A 25878-nucleotide genomic window follows, 5' to 3' on the forward strand; every position below is an offset into this window, starting at 1 on the left:
ATTTCCCTTCCTCGGTGAATGATGAGAATATTGTTTTATTAAATCTTTTTTCTCTTATTGACTAGTGGGATGATATTTTTTGTACTACTTTGTCTTTTATTTACTTGACTTTATATAATGAGAACTTTTTTATAGTAGTGTTTGATACCATTGAGGTATCTTATTACTGGAAATTATGTTTGCTTCCAGTTGGCTATATTTGGAAGTAATCACAGTCCAACCATGTCCTATTGATGTTAGCATATCAGTTCGTTCTTTGTATTGATCTTTTCTTCCTCTTTATGTGACACCTCTTTCTAGAAGGATGGCTGATCTTCCCTTAATCTCTTTGATGTAGATTATATTTTTCATTCTACCCATATAAACTAGCCAGGATTTTGGTGTGGCTTTGTATTTGTGTATTTAAATACAATGCCTTCAGCATTATTGTAAGAGGTTTTCTAGTTTTCTCTGATAATGTCTTTAAAAAAAAAAATAGTAGCCAGTCCAGTCTCTTAAACTATTCCCTAGCTAGTCAACCATCAGTTTTTCATGCTTTCTTTAATGTTAGTAATATTTTCTCATTTCTACATGTTCTTCACACAAATGTATTATTACATATAGTTTATGGTCAGTTGCATCTTTTCTCTGTATAAAGATTTTAGGCCCTTCACCATGAATTTATAGTACAGCTCTGAGATGTACTGTATCTTAAAGTTAGCCAGTTTTCTCTAGGTCTTAAGGGCTTTACTGCTTTTGTTGAGATCAATTTCAAATGGTCTATTATCTGATGCCTTGTTAAGAATTCAACAAGAATTCTCAGGTTGTCTGTACTGTTAGGACTTTGGAGCTCTCTCAAGTTGTATTGAGTTTTCAGATATTCCTGAGTATGTTCCTTGGTAGTGGTGAAGTAAATGCTTTATATCTGGTAATAATTTTAAAAATTCTCCTTTGACCTTAAATACTCCAAGTGTTATGAGTTTTGTTAGTTGTCCTTTTATAAGACTAATTTTCATCTGCTATTTTTTCCCCAGGAGCTATCATATGCTTTCTGGTTTTTTCCTATGACCCATAAGAATGGTTCTATCACAGCATTCCATTTTAAGGGCTACAGTTAGACCTCTTGTTAACTCCTTTTTTTTCTATGATGGCTGTGTTTCACGCTACCTTGAATTATAATGTAGTAATGTTCTAAACTAACTGGTAGGTTTTTAGTCCCTTTATCTGTACTGCTTTTAATTAGTGAAGCAACAATGATGTAAATGATGGGGAAAAACATCTTTTGAGTCACCAGTTTCAAATTTTCAGTTTTATTTTTTTATACATGTTTATTTACACTAAGCTTCCTACTGTTAGGTGTGTAGCCCATTTCTTTCTGTCTCGGTTAAAATATGGTTATTTTGTAATTAGTCTCATTTAGAATCTTAGCACAGAGTTGCATGCATGTTGGTCTTTGTTTAATAGCTTGTAATAGCGCCTGTTTTACTTTTGACAAAAATATATTTTGACAGATCTTGGAAGCGCCTTGATAGCCTTGGGTCTGGTTGTCCTCTTCCTGCCTAGAGAGGAGAGAAACCTCATTTATAGAACTTCTATTTGCTAGGCTCTGTGCTAGTTGCAAGGTACTCTTGAAGTAGAAATTTATCCTTATTTTGCAGATGAGGAAATGAAATTTGCCAATAAGCCACTTGCTCAAGTGGTGGAACTGAGCTTTGAATATAGATTCTCGTCCCTCACAGTCTCAAGTGCACATCGCTCTAGGCCGCCGCCGTGTGTGTTTCACATCTCACCTCTGATAAGCTAATTTGAGATACACTAATCTTTGTCTTCCATTTTACCTACTAATTTTTGACAAATACTAATCTTTGATATATACTAAGCTTTCTATGTCTGTACTCTCATTCCTTAGTACTTGATGTCTTATATTAACTAATTCCTGGTTATTTTGCTTGTCAGATCAAGAACCCTAACCCTAAACCTCTCCCGTTGAGGTTTTACTGAGCTGGACTAAGATTATTCTTGGTGTATAATCATTGGCTTCTCTTTCATATGTTGCTTATTTGCATTCCATTTATTTCAGCACTGATTGTTTTAATCATGGTTCTTATTGCTTGTTTTTTTTCTTCATTCTACCTTTTTTGTTTGTTACACCCATTTTGTTTGAGATATACACTTAAACATTTTTTTTGCTGGCAACTTGAGGATATTGGCGTAATGAAAGGAAGGTGGAGTGATGCAAAGCATGTGGTATTTGAATTCCAAACGCCTTAATCTGAGTATTAGCATGTCACTTATTTTCTGAGCCTCCGTTTTCCTACTCTCAAATGAGGCAATGTCCAGAAGTACTTTGAAAACTCGAAAGCCCAATGTAGATGTTCTTTCTTTAGTAGTTCTGCTGTTTCTATCTATATTTGTAGATTTCTTGTAACTGTGGGATGGTATCCGATATAAATACAGATACATTTTAAGATGTATTTAATAGCATGTAATAGTTTCGTGTCATCAGATCATGTTCCCCTTGTTAACAGTTTTTAAGGCTGAGTTTTTTTGTTGCAAGCCCAGCAATGGACTAAGTCATTGAAAGACATTTAAAGTAGTCTCTTTTCTCAAGTGCAAGCTAAGAAATGTTAATAAACAAGAGAAAATAAAAGAATGTAGAATGAACAGCTAGGATATGTAGGTATGTGTATACAATTTTTGATGGTTGGTATTTTGTCATTTTGTGTCAGTGTTGGAAACAATTATCTTTTCATTTGTCAAACATCTTTTTCAATACTTGCCATGTGCAGGCAGGTACTGAGGAAGGTCTGGGGATACTGGGAGTTAAGAGAGTATATTAAGAGAAAGGAATACCAATACAATGTAATTATCCTGTTTAGAGGAATGCCTGTGATGAAGTTGGGACAAAAGAGGTCCATCTAGAGGGGTCAAGGAAGCCTTTTACTAAATTCTTGAGCTGAGGTTTGGAACATGATCAGAGAAGAGTTAGTTGGACTAGTGGAGAAACAGGAGCCAGGCAATGGGGTGAAGGAATCAGTATGTGCAAGGGTATGGGACCATTTTGTTTCTGGTTTCAGATTTGTAAGAAACGGCCTTTATGAGGCCAGAACTGGATATTAAACTGAAGAGAGAGGACACATTACCCATGAGAACATATTGCTTCCTACCTATTCAAAGTGTACTGTTTGTGTAACCTTTACTTACAAGGTTATAGAAATTGTCTAGAGGTTGGTTTGTACCATAGTCCACTATAGACATTTAGAGCAATTCTTTTTCTTCGTGAACTGAGCCAAAGGAGAGCTCTTAGTCAGTGCACCTGTAGCCCTAGGGACAGCTCAAGCATTGAAATGGAACTGAGGCACTGGTAGAAAATAACTGAAGATGAACAGGATGATGCCACTGAAGTGGAACATGACGTCTCGTTAGTAGTGTATAGTTGCAGACTTCAAGATTGCCTGTTGGCAGTGTGTCCTCAGAGTAGCTAGAAATGTGGGTACTTCCCTGTGTGTTGGCTCACAGATCATTTGTAGGTGGACTTGGGGAAAATGAAGATGTCTCTAAAAATGTTGCTTCATTGGAGTTAGGAGGTATTTTATTGAAGGAAGGACCTGTGAACTTTGTGCTAGTGTTATCTCCAGCAGCACCCAAAGCACATTTTGTCAACTTCCTGTTTGTTTTTTCTCTGGTTTGAGTTTCTTGCTGTTGTTGCCACTTTGACTTCTCTGCTTAATTCACCCTTTTTTCTCGCCGTGCCAGAGGTGGACCAGTGGCACTCAGGATAAAAATGTTGTAACTCCCCTTTGACTTGCTTTATATTCTGAGGTATTTTTAAATTCCTTTAAGTTCCAATGTTACATTTACTTATTTTTTGTCCTATACTGAAGGAGAATCAAAGTCATTCTTTATAGGAGGGGGTTTTTATACATATAAGTATTGGCAGTTTACCCAAAAGGCAATACAGGAAGTATCTTATTTAACAGGCTCAGTGGTACTAGCCTTCTTAACCGACTAAATTACTTTACAGAATGGGGTATGTCTGTATGTATGTTTTAAAATTTGTTCATATAAAGCAGATGTTCTGTGTACTTTGTAAACAGTAACCATTTGTGGTGGGAAGGAGATGGCTTTGTACAAAAGGGTGGTTTCCTGGTTCCAAAGCTTTGCTGCTGGAGATGGTAAATAAATATTGTACTGCTTTGCTGTGTCTATTTCTTCTGCTCTATCTATATTTGAATATAAAGTTCTTGAGGAAAATTGTTGCTTTTCAAAATGTTATTTGGGACATGACTTGAGTTATAAGTTGGACAGAAGAAACTTCTGGTAAACAGCACTTCTTGGGGTGTAAACTTAAGACCAACCTGTGGACCAAAGCTTTAGGATGGGCAATAATCGGGCTTTGAAATTTGATTTTGTATGAAGTAGTACATTTTCAGGAACTCTGTTCAAACTAAGTGCACTAGTCAGGTGGATATAGTACAATTTGCAAAGTTAATTTGTGCAACTTTTGCATTTGGTTGCTCCTTTGAGCTTCTTTGAACTTGGGATCCCTTACATAGAAGATAAAGAGGTAGGAGGGAATAATCATCCTCCAGTTGGTGCCCCTCTGTCTAATCAGTGCCAGCTGGCACTCAGAGCGAACAACAGTAAATAACCCCCTGCCTGTATTGTTCTATCTATATTCCCTCTCCCTTTTCTTCACTTCCCCCTTCCTCCTACTAATTTCATCTTTTTTTGTTACTGGCTTTTTTAGTAGCCAAAAAGTGCCTTGGTGAGTCAGATAGGGAACTGGGTTGTTGTCATCACTTCTTCGGATAATAACTATTTTTACAGAGTGCTTTCTCACAGAGTATATCACCCTGTGCATGGTCTATTTCACAGAGTGGTCCAATGAGTATATTCATATTTTCATTAAAAAGTAATGTAGAAAATGCTTAATTTTATCATTTTTGTTATTCAAGAACTAAAGTGCTTTTTCGAGATTAATAATAATGATTTTAAAATATAAATCATTTGCCTATCATAAAAAAGCCACAAAGTGATCCACTGCCACAAGTTGTTGTAAAATGATCATTTCTCGTGTGAAGCCCCTCTTTTCAGTACTGAGTTTCTAGAAATTGCTTTACAAAAGCAGAATTGCTACTTTTCTTTATTTCCTTTAACTTGATCTTGGCAAGTATTTCTGGAAAACTGATTTAGTTAGTTATGGCAGTAACAACTGACTTGGAGGCTCAACTTTTGGGTGAGCAGATGAGTGAAAAGTAAAGTGAAAGATTTGCCTGTATTTAATATTTGAGAAAATTTGGATGCAGAAATTCTTACCAAATATTACCAAACCAAATTCTACAATAGATTGAAAGGATCATACAATATGATCAAGTGAGATTTATTCTAGGGATTCAAGGATGGCTCAACATTTGGAAATCAATCCATATGAACACCACGTAGACAAAATGAAGGGTAAAAATCATATGGTCATCACAATAGAAACAGAAAAAGCTTTTGACAAAATTCAAGATCCATTTATGGTGAAAACCCAAGCAAAGTGCATGTAGAGGGAGTGTACCTCAACATAATTAAAGCCATACATGACACACTCCCAGTTAACATAATTAACAGTGAAAAGTTGAAAGCTTTTCCTCTGGGAACAAGACAAGGATGCCCATTCTTGCCACTTTATTCAACATAGTATTAGAAATCCTAGCCAGGGCAGTTAGGCCAGAGAAAGAAAAGGCAATCCAATTGGAGATCAGAAAGGAAGAAGTAAAACCATCACTATTTGCAGATGACATATATAGATGGTCCCTGACTTAAGATGATTTGACTTACGATATTTTGACATTAGGGATGGTGTGAAAGGGATATTCAGTAGAAACCGGCTGGGCTAAGCTATGATGTTTGGTAAGTTAGGTGTATTAAATGCATTTTCAACTTAGAACATTATCAACTTAAGGTGAGTTTATTGGGATGTAACTCCATCATAAGTCAAGGAACAACTGTATATAGAAAACCCTAAAGATTCCAGCAAAAAATAGGACTAATGAATTCATTAAAGTTGCGGGATAAAAAATCAACATACAGAAGTTTTATACACTAATAACAAACTGTCAGAAGAAATTAAGAAAATCTCATATTTGCATCAAAAAGAATAAAATACCTACGTATAAATGTAACCAGGGAAATGAAAGACCTGTACACTGAAAACGCCTAAGATGCTGGTGAAAGAAATTGAAGAAGGCGCAAATAAATGGACATAATTTTGTGCTCATGGATAGAATTAATGTTAAAATGTCTGTAATACCCAATGCATGTACAGATTCAGTGCTATTCTTACCAAAATTCAAACAGCATTTTTCACAGAACTAGAACAAATCTAAAATGTATATGGAATTATAAAATAACTCAAATAGCCAAAGCAATCTTGAGAAAGAACAAAGTTGGAGATAGCACACTGTCTGGTTTCAAACTACATTACAAAGCTATAATAATCAAAACAGTGTGGTTATGGTGTAAAAACATACATAGATCAATGGAACCAAATAGAAAGCCCAGAAATAAACCCACACATACAGGGTCAATTAATTTATGACAAAAGACAGTCTCTTGTATTAGTGGGAAAACTGGACAGCCTGATGCAGAAGTATGAAACTAGCCATTATCTTACACCATACATAAAAATTAACTCAAAGTGAATTAAAGACTTGAATGTAAGACCTGGAAACATAAAACTAGAAGGGAACAGGCAGTAAACTCCTTGACATCAGTCTTGACATTGCATTTTTGGATGACTCCAAAAGCAAGGGCAACAAAAAGAGTGGGACTATACCAAACTAAACTGCACAGCAAAGGAAACCATCAAAATGAAAAGGCAGTCTACTGAATGGGAGAAAATTTTTGCCGATTATATATTCAATAAGGGGTTAATATCCAAAATATATAAATAACTTAATAGCAAACAAACCCACAATTTGATTAAAAATGGACAGAGGACTTAGACTTTTTCTAAAGAAGGCCCACAGATGGCCAACGGGTACACTGAAAGGTGTTCAACATCATTAATTATCAGGGAAATGCAAATCAAAGCCACAATGAGATACTACTTCACACCTATTAGAATGTCTATTATCAAAATGACAAGAAATAAGTGTTAAAGAAGATGTGGAGAAAGGGGAACCCTCATACACTGTTGGTGGGAATGTAATTTGATGCAGCCACTATGGAAAACAATATGGAGATACCTCAAAAAATTTAAAAATAGTATTACCGTATGATCTAGCTATTCCACTCTGGGTATTTGGAGGGGGGTGGGGGGAAGGCAACCAGAAAATACTAATTCAAAAAGATATATGTACCTATATGTTCATTGCAGCATTGTTTATAGTAGCCAAGGTATAGGAACAACCTAAGTGTCTACTGATGGATGAGTAGATAAGAAGATGCGGTATGTGTATACACACACCCAATGGAATAATACTCAGCCATAAAAAACAACAAGGAAATCTTGTCACAAAAATCAGTGATGTTTGTGACAACATGGATGGATCTTGAGGGTATTATGCTAAGTGAAATAAGTTAGAGAAAGACAAATATCATCTGCTTTCATTTGTATGTACAATGTAAACTTGTAGACACAGAAAACAGATCGGTGGTTATCAGAGGGGAAAAGGGTTGGAGGATGGACAAAATGAGTGAAGGGGGGGTCAATTATATGGTGACAGATGATAAATACACTTATTTTGGTGATTACTTTGTAGTGTATACAAAGGTCAAGTTATTATGTTGTGTGCCTGTAACTAATATAATGTTAAATACCAATTTTACCTCAAATTTAAAAGAAGAAAAAATATTTGAGAACAAACATTTATTCAAGAGACCTTAGAAAGGTTTTATAAAACAGCTTACAGCCAGTTTTTTCAGCATTCAATACCAAGGCTAGTTTTTAATGCCAAAGTGGGGTTGGCAAGCATGTGGCACTTAGCTTTCTAAACCATAATACATTTTAGAATTGAGAGTGAATGTTTCAAGAAATAAGCATTCCTAAATGAGTATTAAAAGAAAGTCCACTCGGAAGCCATTTCAGTATGCATACATCAAGACTAGCCAGATGAACAGGAATTCAGTTTCTGGTAAAAATTCTGTGGAATAATTAGCTTCCTTTTGAATAAGTCTTTAAACATTGAGAAATTACATCTGTGATGGGAAAAGCTAAGAATCTTGCTTTCTATATTTACTATCCAAACCAGAAAAGAGGAAGGTCAGGTTTAAGCTTAATAGTATAAATATATATATATATATATATTTTTTTTTTTAAGTGACTGGGTACTTCCCCTTTTTTTAAAGTACATTTTTATTGATTTCAGAGAGAGGAAGGGAGAGAGAGATAGAAACATCATTGATGAGAGAGAGTCGTTGATCAGCCTGGCCTCTAATTGGGGATTGAGCCCAAAACCTGGGCATGTGCCCTGACCGGGAATCAAACTCTGACCTCTTGGTTCATAGGTTGATGCTCAACCACTGAGCCATGCTGGCCGGGCTCAATAATTTTAAGTTTTAACTTTTAATTTGACTATATGTACTTTTTAATATTTTTAATACATTTTAAACTGCAAATCAGTACATATGCTTTGGATTTTTTAAAGCATAGATGTAATTAAAGAAAAATACAAATTTATAAGTATGTTTTAGCTAAATGCGTTTTGCTTTAAAGTGATAATGGTGTTTGACATCAAAACTGTAAAAATATTTACCCAGTAAGCCATTAATTCTGTTGAACTGAAAATGACTTGCCCTAATTCTTGATTAACATCTATTTGTGTTAGGTTTGGAAGAGAATGTAATCTAATCATTGTATCACTAGAGACAAAAATCTAGAGAAATAAATAAATACAACTTACTAATAGATTATGTTCCTCCTAAATATAAAATTTTCATGTCTTTATAAAGGGTATATGTTAAACTTACATTTTTATAAGGCATAAATTAGTGATTTAAACCAAATCCATTGCATTTTCAAATAAGAGATTGAGATTCTCAACACTTTTTGTCCTTATACACTCTGGTTCATTAATAAGTGAAATTTTGTTAATTTTATTACATATGCTGATTGTAGAAATATTAGAAAATGGAATTTAAAAAGAGAAAACTCTCCAGTCAGAAATAACTATAGTGGTACCTCGGTTTTCGAATGTAATCCGTTCCAGGGGACCATTCGAGTTCTGAAATGTTCGAAAACTGAGGGATCCATAGCCGACAGCTAGGACTCAGGATCTTGCCCTCAGTGGGAGCCGTGGGGCATGTTCAACTTCCTAGGTGTGTTCAAAAACTGAAGCATTTACTTCCAGGTTTACGGCGTTCGTAAACCGAAATGTTGGTCAACAGAGGTGTTTGAAAACTGAGGTACCACTGTATTAACATTTTTATTTATAGCCTTCTAGATTTTACTTGTATATTTTACAAAAAAAAGAAATCATTTTTACTTTAAAACAAACAAGTGATAGGGAAAAAAGACATTGTAATTCATACAGATGATAGCTTCATTGATTAGTGGGATTTTGTGTCATGTCATTAATTTGCCTATTTAACAATTTTGTATGCTTTATTTTACAGTTCACATAGCAAATCACAGTTTCATAGCAATGTTAAAAATTTTAATAGTTTCCAGGAAATTTTGTTAGCTCATTAAACTTGATTAGTAAATGAAAGTATTAATTACTTTGATGAAAACTAGGATTCTCATTGGACGTGACTCCTGATCTTCCATACTCAGGATTGTGAGTTCATGGTCAGAACTGGCTTCAAGTTCAGTTTCGAAGTTTGAAGTGGTTATTGGTGTGTGTAGCAAAAGAGAAATTAGGACAGCTCAACTAGTTTTTCACAAGGCTAAATTTGCTCAATATGCAACTGCTAAAGGGAACTTAAAAGTATTAGTTTGAGATTATCTCTTTATTATGAAATGATGGTTACCATTCATATTAGTTTCTGAATGTATCAATTCTTTGAATTACCTGTTAGACCTCTGTTGAAAATAAAGCCCTCTGCGACCTTATGGGTAAAATCCCTAACATGCATTTTAATATTAATGATTTCTCTGTTTTTTCAGTACCATTATGTTCTCCCAGAACCACAGATGAGTGTAATTCAGTAAGCTCTAGAGGCCATCCCTCATGTTGGATCACCCACAATAGAAATCCAAGGGGCTTGGCTTTCTGGAGAGAGCGAGTGTTCATAGATAACCCATTATTCATGCTTGGCTTTAACCAGCAAGTGATGGGAAGAATCATATGAATATTGCACCCTGCTTCATTTACTTAATTTTCCCCCTAGTTTAATGGAAAACATTTTTATTTAAGTACTTTAATTTTTTTAATATATTTTTAAATGGCAAGGGTTTCAAAGATGAAGTTCTTCCTTTCTCTAGCTACCATTCTTTCCCCCCTACTCCCAGCAGGTTCAAAATCTACTTATCTGTGTCTAATATAGATGGCAGCCAGAGTTTTTTCTGTTTGTTTTAAGAAGAAAATAAAAAAAACTTCCCCTTCGATGGGGAGGAAAAGAAAACCAAAAATTCTAAATGTCTTTTGTTGTCAACATCAGGGTTGTCAGGTCTTTTGAGCCCTTCAAAGTTAGGAAAGATCAGAATTCGCTGGAAATAACAGAAGTAATCTTTTCATTGACATAACTGTGTACTTAGATATAAGATAACATAGGCTACTTATAGCTAAATGGAAGAAGAAGAATTTTAGCAAATACCAGTAGGTTTTATTTATTTAACCTTTAAAAGGTAATGTTTTAGGGTTCGAGATTAATTTTATAATGAAGCCAAAGATAACTAAACAAATGTCTGAATGTTGATTAAAGGGCTAAGGGCTATGGCCAGTTTTCTCAGTGGTTAGAGCATCAGCCTGCGACCAGAGGGTCTCAGGTTTAATTCCTGGTCAAGGGCATGTACCTCATCAGTTGCAGGCTCTTTCCCTGGCCCTGGTCTGGGCAAATGCAGGAGGCATCCAATCGATGTGTCTCTTTCACATTGATGTTCCTCTCTCTCCCCCACCTCTTCCCTCCCCTCCACTCTCTAAAAAAAGAAAATCAATGAAAAAAGTATCCTCAGGTGAGGATTAAAAAATAATAATAAAGGGCTAAAGGAGTAAAGTTTTAGGAACATACTTGTATTTTGTGACTAAGTGGATTACTCAGAAATTTTCCCATTAGATAGATAAACACTATTTTTCTGACTTTAATTTTCATTTAGCTTTGTGTCCACAGTATATTTATAATTTATAAATCAGAATCATTAATTGTGCTTTAAAGTAAACTTTAAGAAGAATAAGTATGTAAAGTCTTCCTGAATGAGTATAACTTCAGAAGTTATTTGGAATGGGTGTTTTATTGTGGCCTAGGGAAAAGTAAAGTGATAATAGAACCATTAGTTCAAGGGTAGCTCTTCCTGCATTAGTAACATCTTAATTAATCCAAAACATGGCTTTTGTCCTGTCCCCAAAATATTCACGTTGTTGTGACACACATTTTTTGTAAGTAAACACTAATTTATACCTTGTCTACCACTCTCATGTATTAATATGAGCTTGGTTTACCTGGCCTCCCAAGCATGACTTTTGCTGGAGTTTAAAACCTAAAAAATGTTATCCCTATCAGGAAAACTAATACACTCTAGGCCCATGTTTAAACATTATTAGCTTCCATATATGAAAAAATGTTTTAGAATCTACTCTGAATTTCCTTCTCAAGGTAGTACCTACATTTTAAATAAAGAGATACTACTTTTTTTTCTCTTCCTAAGGAGTAAATTTAATTTGCTTTTAAAGAGGGAAATTTGCCTCAACTAAAGGATCAGAGCTCAGATAAATAGCTTTTTATGACTGTAATTTCTAATAAGCTACATTACCCAATGATTTGTAAAAGGATGTTTTGAAGTTAGTAGAATGTCACCTACTACCCGGTTCAGTAGCGTAGGCTTAGCAAGTGGTCTGGAAGTTAGCTGGGACTACTTCTCCCCAAAGTGATCCTGTGAGCATTCCTTATTGCAAAGATGTATCCTGACCCTGAAAATATGAATTTGGCCCTTTTATATATGCTCAGTTCAGTGTAACTTCTGTGTACTTGCAAAATCACACCTGCTATTGGACTTGGTTGATGCAACTCTGCTACCCCACTTTAGATAAACTGAATTGTACTTATATGATTGATTTTCCTAAAAAGTAACATTTTAGATAATAACCCAATCTTTCTAGTAGAAAATTTTTTAAGACTTTATTATTATTTTTTAGAAGTTTTACGTTCACAGCAAATTGAGAGGAAGGTACAGAGATTTCCCATATATCATCTATTCCCAGACATGCATAGCTTACCCCATTATGAACATCCCCTAATATAGTGGTACATTTGTTAATAGCTGATGAACCTTAGTTGACACATCACTATCACCCTAAGCCCATTAGTGTTCACTCTTGTTGTAATTCTGTGGGTTTGGACAAATGTGTAATTAAAGGTATCCACCTTTATAGTATTATACAGAATAGTTTTACTGCCCTAAAAATTTTCTGTACTCTGCCAATTCATCCCTCTCCACCCCACCCCCAACCCCTGACAACTACAGATCTTTTTACTGTCACCATAATTTTGCCTTTTCCAGAATTCCATATAGTTAGAATCATGCAGTATGTAGCCTTTTTAGATTGGCTTGTTTCATTTAGTGATACGTATTTCAGTTTCCTCAATGTCATTTCATGGCTTGATATAGCTTATTTCTTTTTAGCACTGAATAATACTTATCACCTGGATGTACCACAGTTTATCCATTCACCTACTAAAGGACATCTTGGTTGCTTTCAAGTTTTGGCAGTTATTCATAAAGCTGTTATAAATATCTAATTACACAGGTTACTTCACCCCTAACTACCTGCTTTTTCTTTTAAAATATGTTTTTATTGACTTCAGAGAGGAAGGGAAAGGGGGAGAGATTGAAATACCAATGATGAGAGAGAGTTATTGATCGGCTGCCTCCTGCATGCCCGGCCTTGGGGATGGAGCCCACAACTGGGGCATGTGTCCTGATCAGGAATCGAACCCTGACCTCCTGGTTCATTGGTCGACGCTCAACTACTGAGCCAAGCTGGCCGGGCTACTGCTTGTTTTATTTACACCTTTTTCTTAGGAAGATCATGTCATCTGTGAACAAAGAAGGTTTTATTTTTTCCTTGGTTTGTGGTTCACTGATACTGACTTGGGAAAATTTTCAGTTATCTCCTCATGTATATTCTGTTCATTACTTCTTTCATTATTTCCATTATGCATATCTTTTGTACTAGTCGTTGGGTATTCTGTTGTATTTTTCAGTCTTTTTTCTCTTTGTTTTTCAGTTTTGGAAGTTTCTGTTGACATATTCTCAGGCACTGAGATTCTTTCCTCAGCAGTGTGCAGTCTACTAATAAGTCCATCAAAAGCATTCTTCTTTTCAGTTAGAGTATTTTTGATCTCTAAAGCATTTCTCTTTGGTTCTTTCTTAGGATTTCCATCTCTCTTACTTACATTACATATCTGTTCTTGCATGTTGACAGTTTTTTAGCATATTAATCATAGTTGTTTTAAATTCCTCATCTGATTATACCAGCACCATGTCTGCCATTCTGTGCTTGCTCTGACTCTTAAGACTGGTTTTTGCATTTCAGTATGCCTTGTAATTTTTTGTTGAGTGGTGGACAAGATGTATGAAGTAAAGGAAACTGGTAAACAGGCCTGTAGTAATGCAGTGGTAGGTATGGGAGAAGTGGTGGCATTCTTTAGTCCTGTGATTAGGTCTCCGTCTTGGTAAGCCTGTGTCCTGGGACTGAACTTGAGCAGTGCTTCTCAGTCCCTCCCTTCAGTGGGGCAGGCTAGCTAGAGGGGCCTGGATTGGGTATATCCCTTCCCCCATGTGGAAAGCTGAAGGGACTTGGAGTTGGGTATTTCGCTTCTACCAGGTTAGTTAAACTCTGATAAAACTCTAGCAGGTTAGGCTCTGGTAAAATAGTTTCTCTGAGGGCAGACCTTGTTAAGAACAGAATGATCTGGCATATTCCTCCCAGCTGTTGGAAGCGTGAGGCGATTTTCTCCATTCTTCACTGTGAGAGAACCTGGTAGACTCCTGGAGACAAACTCACAAAAGTATGAGAGCCCCCCATGGCTGGGTCCCCCTGGAGTTTTTAACTGTAGACTTGTCCACACTGAGCTTCAAGTAGTTCAATTACAGTTCAGGTTTTCCTAGTCAGTACTGGTTCCTGCTGTGGTTTCTACTCATGGGTTTCCTCTCTACTAAGTTGTGATTCTTTATATCTGCCCTCCTGTCGCTCTCATTTTGGGGGCAGCAGTTTATATTGCCACCCCACTTTGATGAATCTAAGAAAAGATGATGACTTAATCAGTTTGTTCAGCTTTTTGCTCATTGTTAGGATGGAGTGGCAGCTTCTAAGCTCCTCACATGCTGGACCAGGAACTGGAAGTTAGATCTACTTTTTTAAATCAATAGTTTCTCTTAAGTAAATACTGTCTTGGCATTGCTGAAAAAACAGAGCTAAGGATGTTTGTACTTTTAGACTGTGGACTAGTGGCTTGATAGCATTACCTTATAGACTCAGCGCAAAGCAGTGCCACACTTTTCAATATCCAGATGATTATAAAGTAAATATAGATGATAAATGTCCTAGCAGCTAGTTTATTTAACTTTGAAAACAAAGGTGCTGATGGATGGTTGGCTGACCTACAAAATACCACATATAAAATATAAAATATTTAAGACAGTTTCTTAAAAGTTGATAATGTTAAAGGTAAGTAGTTCTTTAGTACAATAACTCTTTGGTAAATGGATATATGTTATCCCAAAGCTAAATTTGTTCATTAAAAAGAGTGAACATTATTTTTTCAATTATAGGTAAATGTTAAGCATAAAGACCATATTGACCATCAGAAGGATAAAGTTGCTTTAACTCTGGCTCGTCTGGCCCGCCATGTTGAAGTGGAGAAACAGCAAAAAGAAGAAAAGAATAGAGCATTCAGGGTATGTGGCTATTTTAATTGGTCTTTTACCAAATTATAGAATTGTTTAGAATACAGTTGTAAAGAGAAATTTGTAATAAAAAATATGTAATTGAATCCATGTTCAGCATTGACTGTAGATAGCACATCAGTTTAGTAGTAATTTATAATAGCTTTTTACATCTCTGTTTTTAGTTGTTGGATTCTAATTATATATGTATACAGGAAAAAAGGAAAAAATGGAATTACTTGAGTGGACTTTATTTTTGGAAATTAAAAATTATTGGATTACTCAAAGCAAATGAGCAATTAAAGGGTTTCTGGTTACTTTATCACAAGAGTGAAAATTATTTATCAGGTTTGTTGAAAGCTTATTTTCTACTAAATAGAGCCAGGCCACTTTCTCAAACTTCAACCTATTCTTTCAGATTAAATTGATTATTAAAAGGAAGAAATTTGAATCAGGATTGTAGAAGAGCTGCTATGTGGAAAACAAAGCCTAATTTAGAGTCTTGCATGATATAAATATTTTCCTTGACTTGCTTGACAAAGTCCCAAATGAAATTACTTAAAAAACTCCCTCAGTATTGACAAATGTCTATTAAGATTAGAATGATGATGAGTTAGCTAAAAAAATAAAAGCTTCTCAGTAGGATTTTAAAAATTGAAATTGAAATCAGGGCTCCTCCAGCAGCTATTTGATTTAGCAGGCCACTTAGCTTTTATAGATTTTGGCTTCAGTCTGCAAAGGAACAGAGTTGGAGATGATCTCCCAGGTTGGGACAAGTACTATGATTTTATAATTTTAACATCTGTGTTTGATTCCTTCAATATTTATTCATTGCTTATTATAAAGGAATGAATATATTTCTGTAGCCTCTGTTTTAGTTTCTCCTAATTTGATACAGAATAAATTAATATTTAGATTTAGAAGTAGGTTTGTTTGGGGACTTTATTATGTAATACCAATTATATTAGAGCATAGTATTCTAATTGTATGTTTAAAATGCTTAAGGCGAACCAACATTTACAAAAACATAGATGTCATCTGAAGAGAACAAGTTCCTTTGTATGGTCAAGCTTCTTTGCAGACTCCATGTTGGGTCTCAAGGAACTAAGCTCAAAGGAGGAGGAGAGTCAGGCGGAGATAGAGAGGCCATCACATCAGGAGATGCGAAGTCAAAGTTCCAAGGCAAGGACTCTGCCCAGAGGGAAAGAGCCACCCCAGAGACCCACCAGGACAAAGCGGCCCCAGCGAGTTTCCCGGATTCCTCCAGGCAACCTAAACAAGAATGTCACTCAGCTGGTGACTGCTGCAATGGCAAGAGATATGGAGAAGTTGATGGATCCAGAGGTGGAAACCAGGCTTGAGGAGAGGTCGACTGAGGAGTTGGTTCAGCATGTCACTGCCAAGAACCTGACAGACCAGAAAGTCACATCTCTTGAAACCTCGATTAATGCTCTGGCAGTATTTGTTGGTCAGGTCCATGAAAAGCAAACAGAAATACTCTCCCTGATCAAAATGCTGCCAACAAAGGATGACATAAAGGTTCTCAATAAGAATGTTCTCCAGGTGGCATCATCTGTTCAACAAATGTCTGAATCAATTAATCAAATTACTGAGAAGCTCAACTATGTTCATGCACGCTTGGCTATACAGGATCCAATGCCAGTGATGACACCAGCCACAGCAATAGTCTCAAGTGCACCACCAGCTTCAGCATTATCTCTATACCCAGTTGCAGATTTAGCTGTAGCTACATCCTCATATTCTGTAGGTGATTTAGTACTTGATTAAAAACTAATAATAATAAATAAATAAAATACTTAAGGCATAGCGATATTAAAAGTAAGATGATTCTTTTCTGGCAGAAACACTATTCATTTTTAAGGAATATTTTTTACCAAAACTGTCTAGCTGCTTTTCCCAGGCAGTATTAATGGACACATAAATAATAAAACTTTCATGATGAGTTCAAAATCTTATGGTCACTATGACAACCAGGGTTTTTCTCAAGGGTAGTTTTAGCCTCCATCTATGCAAATGTTTGTTATATTATTAAGACTTTACCTTAGCATTGAAGAAAGTTTTTTGAAGTTCTTGTTTAACCAATTGTAAAGAATAAATTTATCTTTCCTAAGAGAAGCTGACTCACACAGATGTTTTAATTCACTGTTCGCTCTCCATTCATGATCTTTTTTTTGGTTCCTATTTGATTGCCTTTATGGATAAGTTGTTTTTTTTAAAACTAGATGACAGAAAACAAAAACAAACTACCCAGAAAGGAAGATAATGAAACTGAAATAAAAATAATTCTTGAAGAATTCTAGCAGGTGGTAGATAACACTGACTAAAAATCGATAATAGTAGAAAATATTTTTCAACTATTCTAGGCCTTTGTGAATGGTAGGTGTCTCACTATTAAAGTTGATTATCCATTTCTGATTCTTCCTGATTCAGTTTTACATGATCTCACTTATATGTGGAGTCTAATGAACAAAATAAACTGATGAACAAAATAGATGCAGAGACATAGAAGCGTGGAACAGACTGAGGAATCTCAGAGGGAAGGTGGGGAGAGATTAATCAAAGAACTTAAATACATATATGCATAACCTATGGACACTGACAATAGTGTGGTGAAGGGGGAAGAGGAAGTGGAGAGGGGAAGGGACCTATCGGGGGGACACACATCTGTAATACTTTCAACAATAAAGATAAATTAAAAAAAAATAAAGTTGTTTTTCCGTCTCTTATAATGGAGTGGTGTTAAAGAAAACAAAGAAAATTCATTAAAATCTTTGTTGGATAGATCACTGTCAGAGATAACGTGCTGTGCTGACTAGTTAACCAGCTCCAGCTATGCTTATTGATATTTCAGGAGTTAAGATGATTTGCAAGAAGTGATGTAACCGTAAAGTTTGTGGGAGTAGCTTTGTGATATAGAAAAAGGTGACTCATTTGGAGATGATTTCAGCCAGCAAATGTTTTTTGAGCATTGACTATGTTTGGCCACTGAGTTAAAATTCTATTGTGAGAAATGCCAGGGAACATTTTTTTAAAACTTTAAAAAAATGTTATTGGCAGTTGTTTAAAGTAAGTAGGCTACTAGCTGACATGTAGTAATATTTAATCTCAATATGCTATTTTAAGTTATTTATTATAATAGATTTTTGTAAAGAACTTCGATAAATCATGGTTTAATTTTGTAAATAAGAAAAAATCTTTATAGTCTACTGAAAGCTTGCCATATTGCTTTCTTTGGATAGACTAACTTTGTTTCTTACAGCATGTTATTCAGAACACTGATCCTATAGAATACACTTTGAAAAAAAAGTAAAAGGTGATTTATTAAGTTGGGATACTGCATACTCTCTGGATGGAAAATCATAGGCACATTATAGTACTCTAAGGTTTTGGAAGTCCTGCACTAAAGGAACCTTTTAAACTTGGTATTAAAACTAGTTTTTCTATACTTACTTAAGTTGATTACAGAGAATTTTTAAATTTATATAATACGTAGTAACATCTTTGAGAATTTGTCTTCTATGGCTATCCTTTGAACAATATTGTAAGATTTTTTTCAAATGAAAATTCAGTTTGAATTTCCTTGTCCTTTTGGACAGAAGATCCTGTTATTGCTAACTAGGCCATTCATTATTCTGACGTGTCTTGCAAATCTAATGTTTATGAATTTGTCATTTCTTTTTATTTTATTTATTTATTATATGATTTTAAAAAATTTATTGGGGTGACTTTGGTTAGTATTATATAGGTTTCATGTGTGGGTTTCTATGTTACAAGATTTGCATATTGCATTGTGTGCCCACCACCCAAAGTCAAATCTTCTCCCATCACCATATATTAGGAGCCCCTTCACCCTCCACCCCCTTCCCTTTGGCAACTACCACACAGCCGTCTCTGTCTATGAGTTTCAGTTTTATATCCCACATATGAATGAAATCATATGGTTCTTAGCTTTTTCTGGCTGACTTATTTCACTTAGCATAATATTCTCAAGGTCCATCTATGTTGTTGCAAATGGCAGTATTTCATCCTTTCTTATGGCTGAGTAGTATTCCATTGTGTACATGGACCACATCTTCTTTATCCAATCCTCTATCGCAGGACACTTTGGTTGTTTCCATGTGTTGGCCACCATGAATAATCCTGCAATGAATATAGGGGTGCATATATCTTTGCAAATACATGTTTTCGAGTTGTTTGGGTAGATACCCAGGAGAGGGATTGCTGGGTTATGTGGTAGCTCTATTCTTAATTTTTTGAGGAACCACCAGACTGCTTTCCATAGTGGTTGTACCTGTTTACATTCCCACCAGCAGTGAAAGAAGGTTCTCTTTTCTCTACAATCTCTCCAACACTTGTTATTGCTTGTCTTGTTGATAATAGCCACTCTTAACAGGTTTGAGGTGGTTTCTCATTGTAGTTTTGATTTGTATTTCCCTAATTACTAGTGAGATTGAACATCTTTTCATATATCTATTGGCTGTTTGTGTGTCTTCTTGAGAGAGGTGTCTGTTCAGGTCCTCTGCCCACTTTTTGGTGGGGTTTGTTTGTTTGGTGTTGAGTTTTATGAGTTCTTTATATATTTTGGAAATTAAACCTTTGTCGGAGCTACTGTTTGCAAGTATCATCTCCCATCTGGTTGGCAGCCTCTTTGTTTTGTTGTCAATTTCTTTTGCTGTGCAGAAGCTTTTGGGTTTGATATATAGTCCTATTTGTTTAGTTTTGCCTTTGGGGTCAAGTGCATAAAATGTTCTCTACAACCAAGATCCATAAGTTTGGTACGTATGTTTTCTTCTATGTAACTTATTGTTTTGGGTCTTATATTTAGGTCTTTGATCTATTTTGAGTTAATTTGTGTACATGGGGATAAACTGTAATCGTTTCATTCTTTTGCATGTGGCTTTTCAGTTTTCCCAGCACCAGTTATTGAAGAGAATATCTTTACTCCATTGTGTGTTTCTGGCTCCTTTGTTGAAAATTGTCTGCCCATATACATGTGGTTTTGTATCTGGGCCCTGTATTCTGTTCCACTGATCTGTGTGTGTGTTTCTGTGCCAATACCATGCTGTTTTGATTATTGTAGTTCTGTAGTAGAATTTGAAGTCAGGTAGTGTGATACCTACCTCCAGCTTTGTTCTTTTTTCTCAGGATTGCTTTAGCTATTTGGGGTTGTTTGTCATCCATACAAATCTGGTGATTTCTTACTTGCTTCTTTAAAAAGTGACATTTGTATTTTGATGGGGATTGCATTAAATCTGTATATTGCTTTGTGTAATGCAGCCCTTTTAACTATGTTCATTCTTCCAATCCATGAACAGAATATTTTTCCATTTTGTTGTGTTTTTTTCAATCTTTTTTTTTTTTTTAAATATATCTTTATTGATATCAGAGAGAGGAAGGGAGAGGGAGAGAGAGAGAGAAACATCAATGATGAGAGAGTCATTGATCGAGCCCGCCACCCAGGCATGTGCCCTGACCGGGAATTGAACCCCGATCGCCTGGATCCTAGGTCGATGCTCAACCACTGAGCCACGCCCGGCGGGGCTCAATCTGTTTTAATTATGCTTTGTAATTTTCAGTATATAGATCTTTCACGTTCTTTGTTAAGTTTATTCCTAGGTATTTTATTCTTTTGGTTGCAATTACAAAAGGAATTGTTTTTTTCATTTCTTTTTCTGAAGTTTTGTTAGTATACAGGAAGGCAATAGATTTTTGTACATTGATTTTGTGTCTTGCAACTTTACTGTATTGGTTTATTGTTTCTAATAGTTTTTTGATGGAGTCTTTAGGATTTTCTGCATACAGAATCATGTCATCTGCAAAAAGTGACAGTTTTACTTCTTCCTTCCCTATTTGGATGCCTTTTCTTTCTTTCTCTTGCCTTATTGCTCTGGCTAGGACTTCCAGAACTATGTTGAGTAAGAGTGGTAAGAGTGGACATCCTTGTCTTGTTCCTGATCTTAGAGGAAAAACTTCCGGTTTTTCACCATTGAGTATGCTATTCGCAAAGGGTTTATCATATATGGCCTTTGTTATGTTGAGGTACTTTCCTTCTGTTCTTATTTTATTGACTGTTTTAATCCTAAATGAAGTTGTATCTTATCAAATGCTTTTACTGCATCTATTGATAAGATCATATCAGAGGATTTTTATCCTTTCTTTTGTTAATGTGGTGTATTACATTGATTGATTTACGTATGTTGAACCATCCTTGTGCCCCTGGATTGAACGCCACTTGATTGAAGTCAGAAGAAGGATGAAAATAATAAAAATTAGAGCAGAATTGAATAAAATAGAGAACAAAAAGACTATACAAAAAATTAATAAAACAAAGAGCTGGTTCTTTGAAAAAATTAATAAAATTTACAACCCCCTGACTAGATTCACTAAGGAAAATAGGGAAAAGACCCATATAAACAAAACCAGAAATGAGAGAAGAGAGGTCAACCACAGACATCACTGATATACAAAGGGTCATACTAGAATAATATGAAAGATTATATGCCACCAAATGCAATAACCTAGAAGAAATGGATGAGTTCCTAGAAATATATAACCTTCCTAGACCAAATCATAAAGAAATGGAAAATCTAAATAGACCAATCAGGAGTGAAGAAATTGAAACAACCATCAAAAACCTCCCAAAAAATAAAAGTCCAGGAACAGATGGCTTCACCAGTGAGTTCTACCAAATGTTCAAAGATTTAAAACCCACCCTTCTCAAACTCTTCCACAAAATTGAAGAAGAGGCAATACTCCCTAGCACATTTTATGAGGCTAATATAACCCTGATACCAAAACCTGGCAAGGATGACACAAAAAAAGAAAACTGCAGACCAGTATCTTTGGTGAATACAGATGCAAAAATCCTAAACAGAATACTAGCCAATTGAATACAGCAGTACATCAAAAAATCATTTCTTTTAAGAACACAAGCTTTTTGAGACATAGTTCTGTTTAAGTGCATGGATCCTAGAATCAAATTGGGAGAGTTTAAATCCTGGAATTGTTATTTATCCTTGGGCAATTTATTTGCCCTTTCTGTACTCCAGTTTCCCATTATAAAATGAGAATAAAAATAGTACCTATTGCATAGGGTTATTGTGAGAATTATATCTAAAATGCTTTTCCAACAGTTCCTGTCACATGGGAAGTAGTTAGTAAATGTTAATTGTTACATGCAGCATGATTAGAGAATATGCAAATAGATTTATAAATAATATGACTAGAAAGATTTAGAGACTCTAGTAATCTAAAGCATCTAATTTAGTGGCTTGCACTGACCCGCTGCCTGTTTTGTAAATAAATTTTTATTGGAACGTAGCCATGCCCATTTGTTTGCATATTATTTGTGGCTGCTTTCATGCTACAGTGGCAGATTTGAGTAGTTGCAATAGAGACTGTATGGGCTACAAAGCTTAAAATATTTGCTATCTGGTCCTTTATGGGAAAAGTTTGCCAACCTTAAATGCTTTATATTGCCACAGATTAAATACTAATAAGTGTCTGCTCAAAGTAATACTATTCACTGAATAAATATTTAATAGGCTTCTATGTACTTCACACAGTATAGGGTGGGGTAAAAGTAGTTTTACAGTTGTGAGTACTCGAAACACAGTTTATCCTTGTATTATTAATTATTGTATTATTTTCCATATGAACAACTGTAAACCTACTGTGCCCCGCCCTGTGTATGAAAAATTGGAAAAAAGTATGAAAGTTTAAAAATGAAACTAATTATTCATATCTTCATTCCCAGATATAGCCATTAAATTTAATATATTTATTTTCAGCCTTTCCTCCCCTTTGCAGATAAAGTTACACATAACTTGAAATTAATCTTTGTTTATACTTGGCCATATTTGTTTAATAATACTTGGTGGCCTGCTTGATAACAAAAGTATGTTCCTACTTCATTGAAAAGTTTTCGTTAGTGTTTCTATTGACTCTAGTGAAATGTACTTACCATAATTTACTTAAACAGTGCCCAGTTGTTGGAGATGTAGGTTATAGTGAACTTTGTGCAGATATAGATAACATTGGCTCAACATCTTAGAGCATGAACCTTTGTTTTGACTTATCTCTTTGGGACTTAGCTGTGAGTTACAGGGATAAAGGGGAATCAGTACTTTCTGGTCACTGATGTGTCAAAATCTTTTTCTCAAGGAAACCATGTTAGTAATCATAGTTAATTGATTTTTTTTCTTAATATCTTTAGGAAAAAATCGATTTTCAGCATGCTCATGGGTTACAAGAATTGGAATTTATTCGAGGACATTCTGATACAGAAGCAGCAAGACTGTGTGTGGACCAGTGGCTAAAAATGCCAGGTATTTTTTAGAGAGAAGAATGGAACGCTAAGGTTACCCAGCTTCCCTAAAACTTTAAGGCAGTATGTTCATTTTATTTGGTTGCTAATGAGTATATAAAGTATTGACATTTATTTTAGTGATTCTTAATAATGGCCTACTTTACCAGTTACCTTCCTACTTTGGCCAAAGTATATTTTGAGAGTAAGTAATATAGGTCATCCTTAAGCTCATTAGATACTGCTCATTTATTTATTTTTTAAAATTAAAAAAAAAAATTCTTTATTGATTTCAGAGAGAGGAAAGGAGAGAAAGAGAGATAGAAACATCAATGATGAGAGAGTCATTGATTGGCTGCCTCCTGCACGCCCCCCACTGGGGATTGAGCCCACAACCCGGCATGTGCCCTGACCGGTAATCAAACCCGATCTCCTGGATCCTAGGTTGACGCTCAACCGCTGAGCCATGCCCTGCCGGGCTGCTCATTCATTTATGATTACATGAAATAGTACATGTGTCTATGGGAGGGTGTATAACAGGTTCCTTAAGGTCAGGAAAAGCTTCTCTGGGGAAATGGAATTTAATCTGAGATCTAAAGGATTAGTGTTTACTTATTTGTCAGTGCAGTCTATGTAAATATTCTGCAAGTGTCCACATGGGAGGATCATCTAAAGCCTTGGGTAGCCTCTTCACTAACTCCATGCAGACCTGAGGTTCCTGGAATTCTCATTGTGAAACATTTTCCCCTACGAGATAATTTGGTGAAATTTTTAAGAGCCAGTGGGACTGTGTCACCATGGCAACTTTTTTTTTTTTTGTAATATATCTTTATTGATTTCAGAGGGAGGAAAGGAGAGGGAGAGAGAGAAACATCAATGATGAGAGAGTCATTGATCGAACCTGCAACCCGGGCATGTGCCCTGACTGGGAATCGAACCCCGATCGCCTGGATCCTAGGTCGATGCTCAACCACTGAGCCACGCCCGGCTGGGCACCATGGCAACTTTTCTAGTCTGTCTTGTAGAAGACCCACTAAGTCCTTAAAGGTTTGGGATATCTACAGAAATCTTAACTGTGGATTTAATTCAGCAGGAGGTTTAATTGCAAGAAGCCTTTAGAATTATCTGTGCATGCAGTGCTCAACTTTGAACCTGAATATCTTGTTCTAAAGTTCCTTTTTAGAGAGCTTCTTAAAAATAGTCAAACTAGCACTTATAAAATAATTCCAATAACTTGTAGATATTTTTATACTTGGCTACTCCCTGAAACTATTTCCTTCTTATCATCTAATCTGTTTGTGCCTGGCAAATTGGCACCTCACCCATCCTCCTTTTTAAATACTTTTTTCTTCTTACTTGCCTATGGGGTTAACCTACAGATAATACTCAACACTAGAGGTTGCTAGGTTTATTTATTCTACAGAAGTTTGGTTGCTCAGCCTTCTTTGATCCCACAGTGCTTTATTAATTTCTAATACAGTTTTTACCCTGTTATGTTGGGTTGATGTGTTTACATGTCTGTCTCTTCTACCATACCGTGTGCTCTGTGGGGATGGAGACCAATGCTTATTAATCCTATTTTGTGTCAGTGCCTAAAAAGAATGCTCAGCATAGAGATGCTCAATAAATTTTGGTTGAATATTATACCAAAGGAGGCTATATAAACATTTGTACATGAACATAGAAAACAAGCCTAGACCTTGGGTTCCAGATGTGATTTCATTCAGCTATATGAGAGAATTGTTTGGCATTCCAGACCTACTTTAGCAAAAGAGACTTAGAAATTATGGTAAATGGTTTTGCTTCTTGGAGTATTCTTTTAAGGCTAAGGTTATAAAAAAAATCATTTTTTATATTCATTCAGTTCTCAGTAGTTGTTAATGACTAGCTCTGTGGTTTCACTGTAGCTGCATTAGAATCACCTGGGAGCTTTTAACTACATGTGTGGGCTTCACCTCCAGAGATAATTAAAGCATCTGTAGCTTTGAGAAGATTTCTAGGTGATTTTGCTAGGAAAATCGGCTGGAACTACAAGGCTTTATCACCTCTAAGGTCTCTTCTAAAAATCATTTATCTCAAAAATCTAACACTTTCGAGGCCTGTCTAGAATGGTTTTGGGCCAGTAATATGCCTCTTTAGGCCTAATCCCTGGCCTCCAGATTGCCAGAATATTTTAATTCATTGTAAATTGAATTCATGAGCATCTGTTTTTGTACAGTGGTACCTCAGTTTTCTAACATCTCCATTGACAAACGTTTCTGTTTACGGATGCCATAAACCCCGAAGTAAATGCTTTGGTTTTTCGAACCCCAGAAGTAAATGCTTCGGTTTTCAAACTCAGCTCGGAAGTCGAACATGCCACACGGCTTTTGCTGAGGGCAAGATCCTGAGGCCTAGCTGTTGGCTGTTGATCCTTCAGCTTTCCAATGTTTCATAACTCGAATGGTCTTCCGGAACAGATTACATTAGAAAACCGAGGTACCACTGTATTTACCTGAGCAGGCCAAGTGAGAACAAATGAGTCAGTTAGCTGTGTCTT

General features: G+C 35.7%; 1 protein-coding gene across 3 annotated transcripts in view; it reads left to right on the forward strand.

The window, feature by feature from the left end:
* Window positions 1-25878, forward strand: part of ZNF451 (zinc finger protein 451) — a 74233-nt gene that overhangs the window by 14793 nt on the left and 33562 nt on the right. For all 3 annotated transcript variants that reach the window (XM_081140090.1, XM_081140092.1, XM_081140091.1), the window contains 2 exons: window positions 14900-15025; window positions 23250-23361. In XM_081140090.1, coding sequence (XP_080996216.1) covers window positions 14900-15025; window positions 23250-23361 — 238 coding nt within the window. The remainder of the gene's footprint in view (window positions 1-14899; window positions 15026-23249; window positions 23362-25878) is intronic.

This window comes from Miniopterus schreibersii (genome assembly GCF_964146895.1).
Source record: "Miniopterus schreibersii genome assembly, chromosome: 6".
Taxonomy (NCBI): Eukaryota; Metazoa; Chordata; class Mammalia; order Chiroptera; family Miniopteridae; genus Miniopterus; species Miniopterus schreibersii.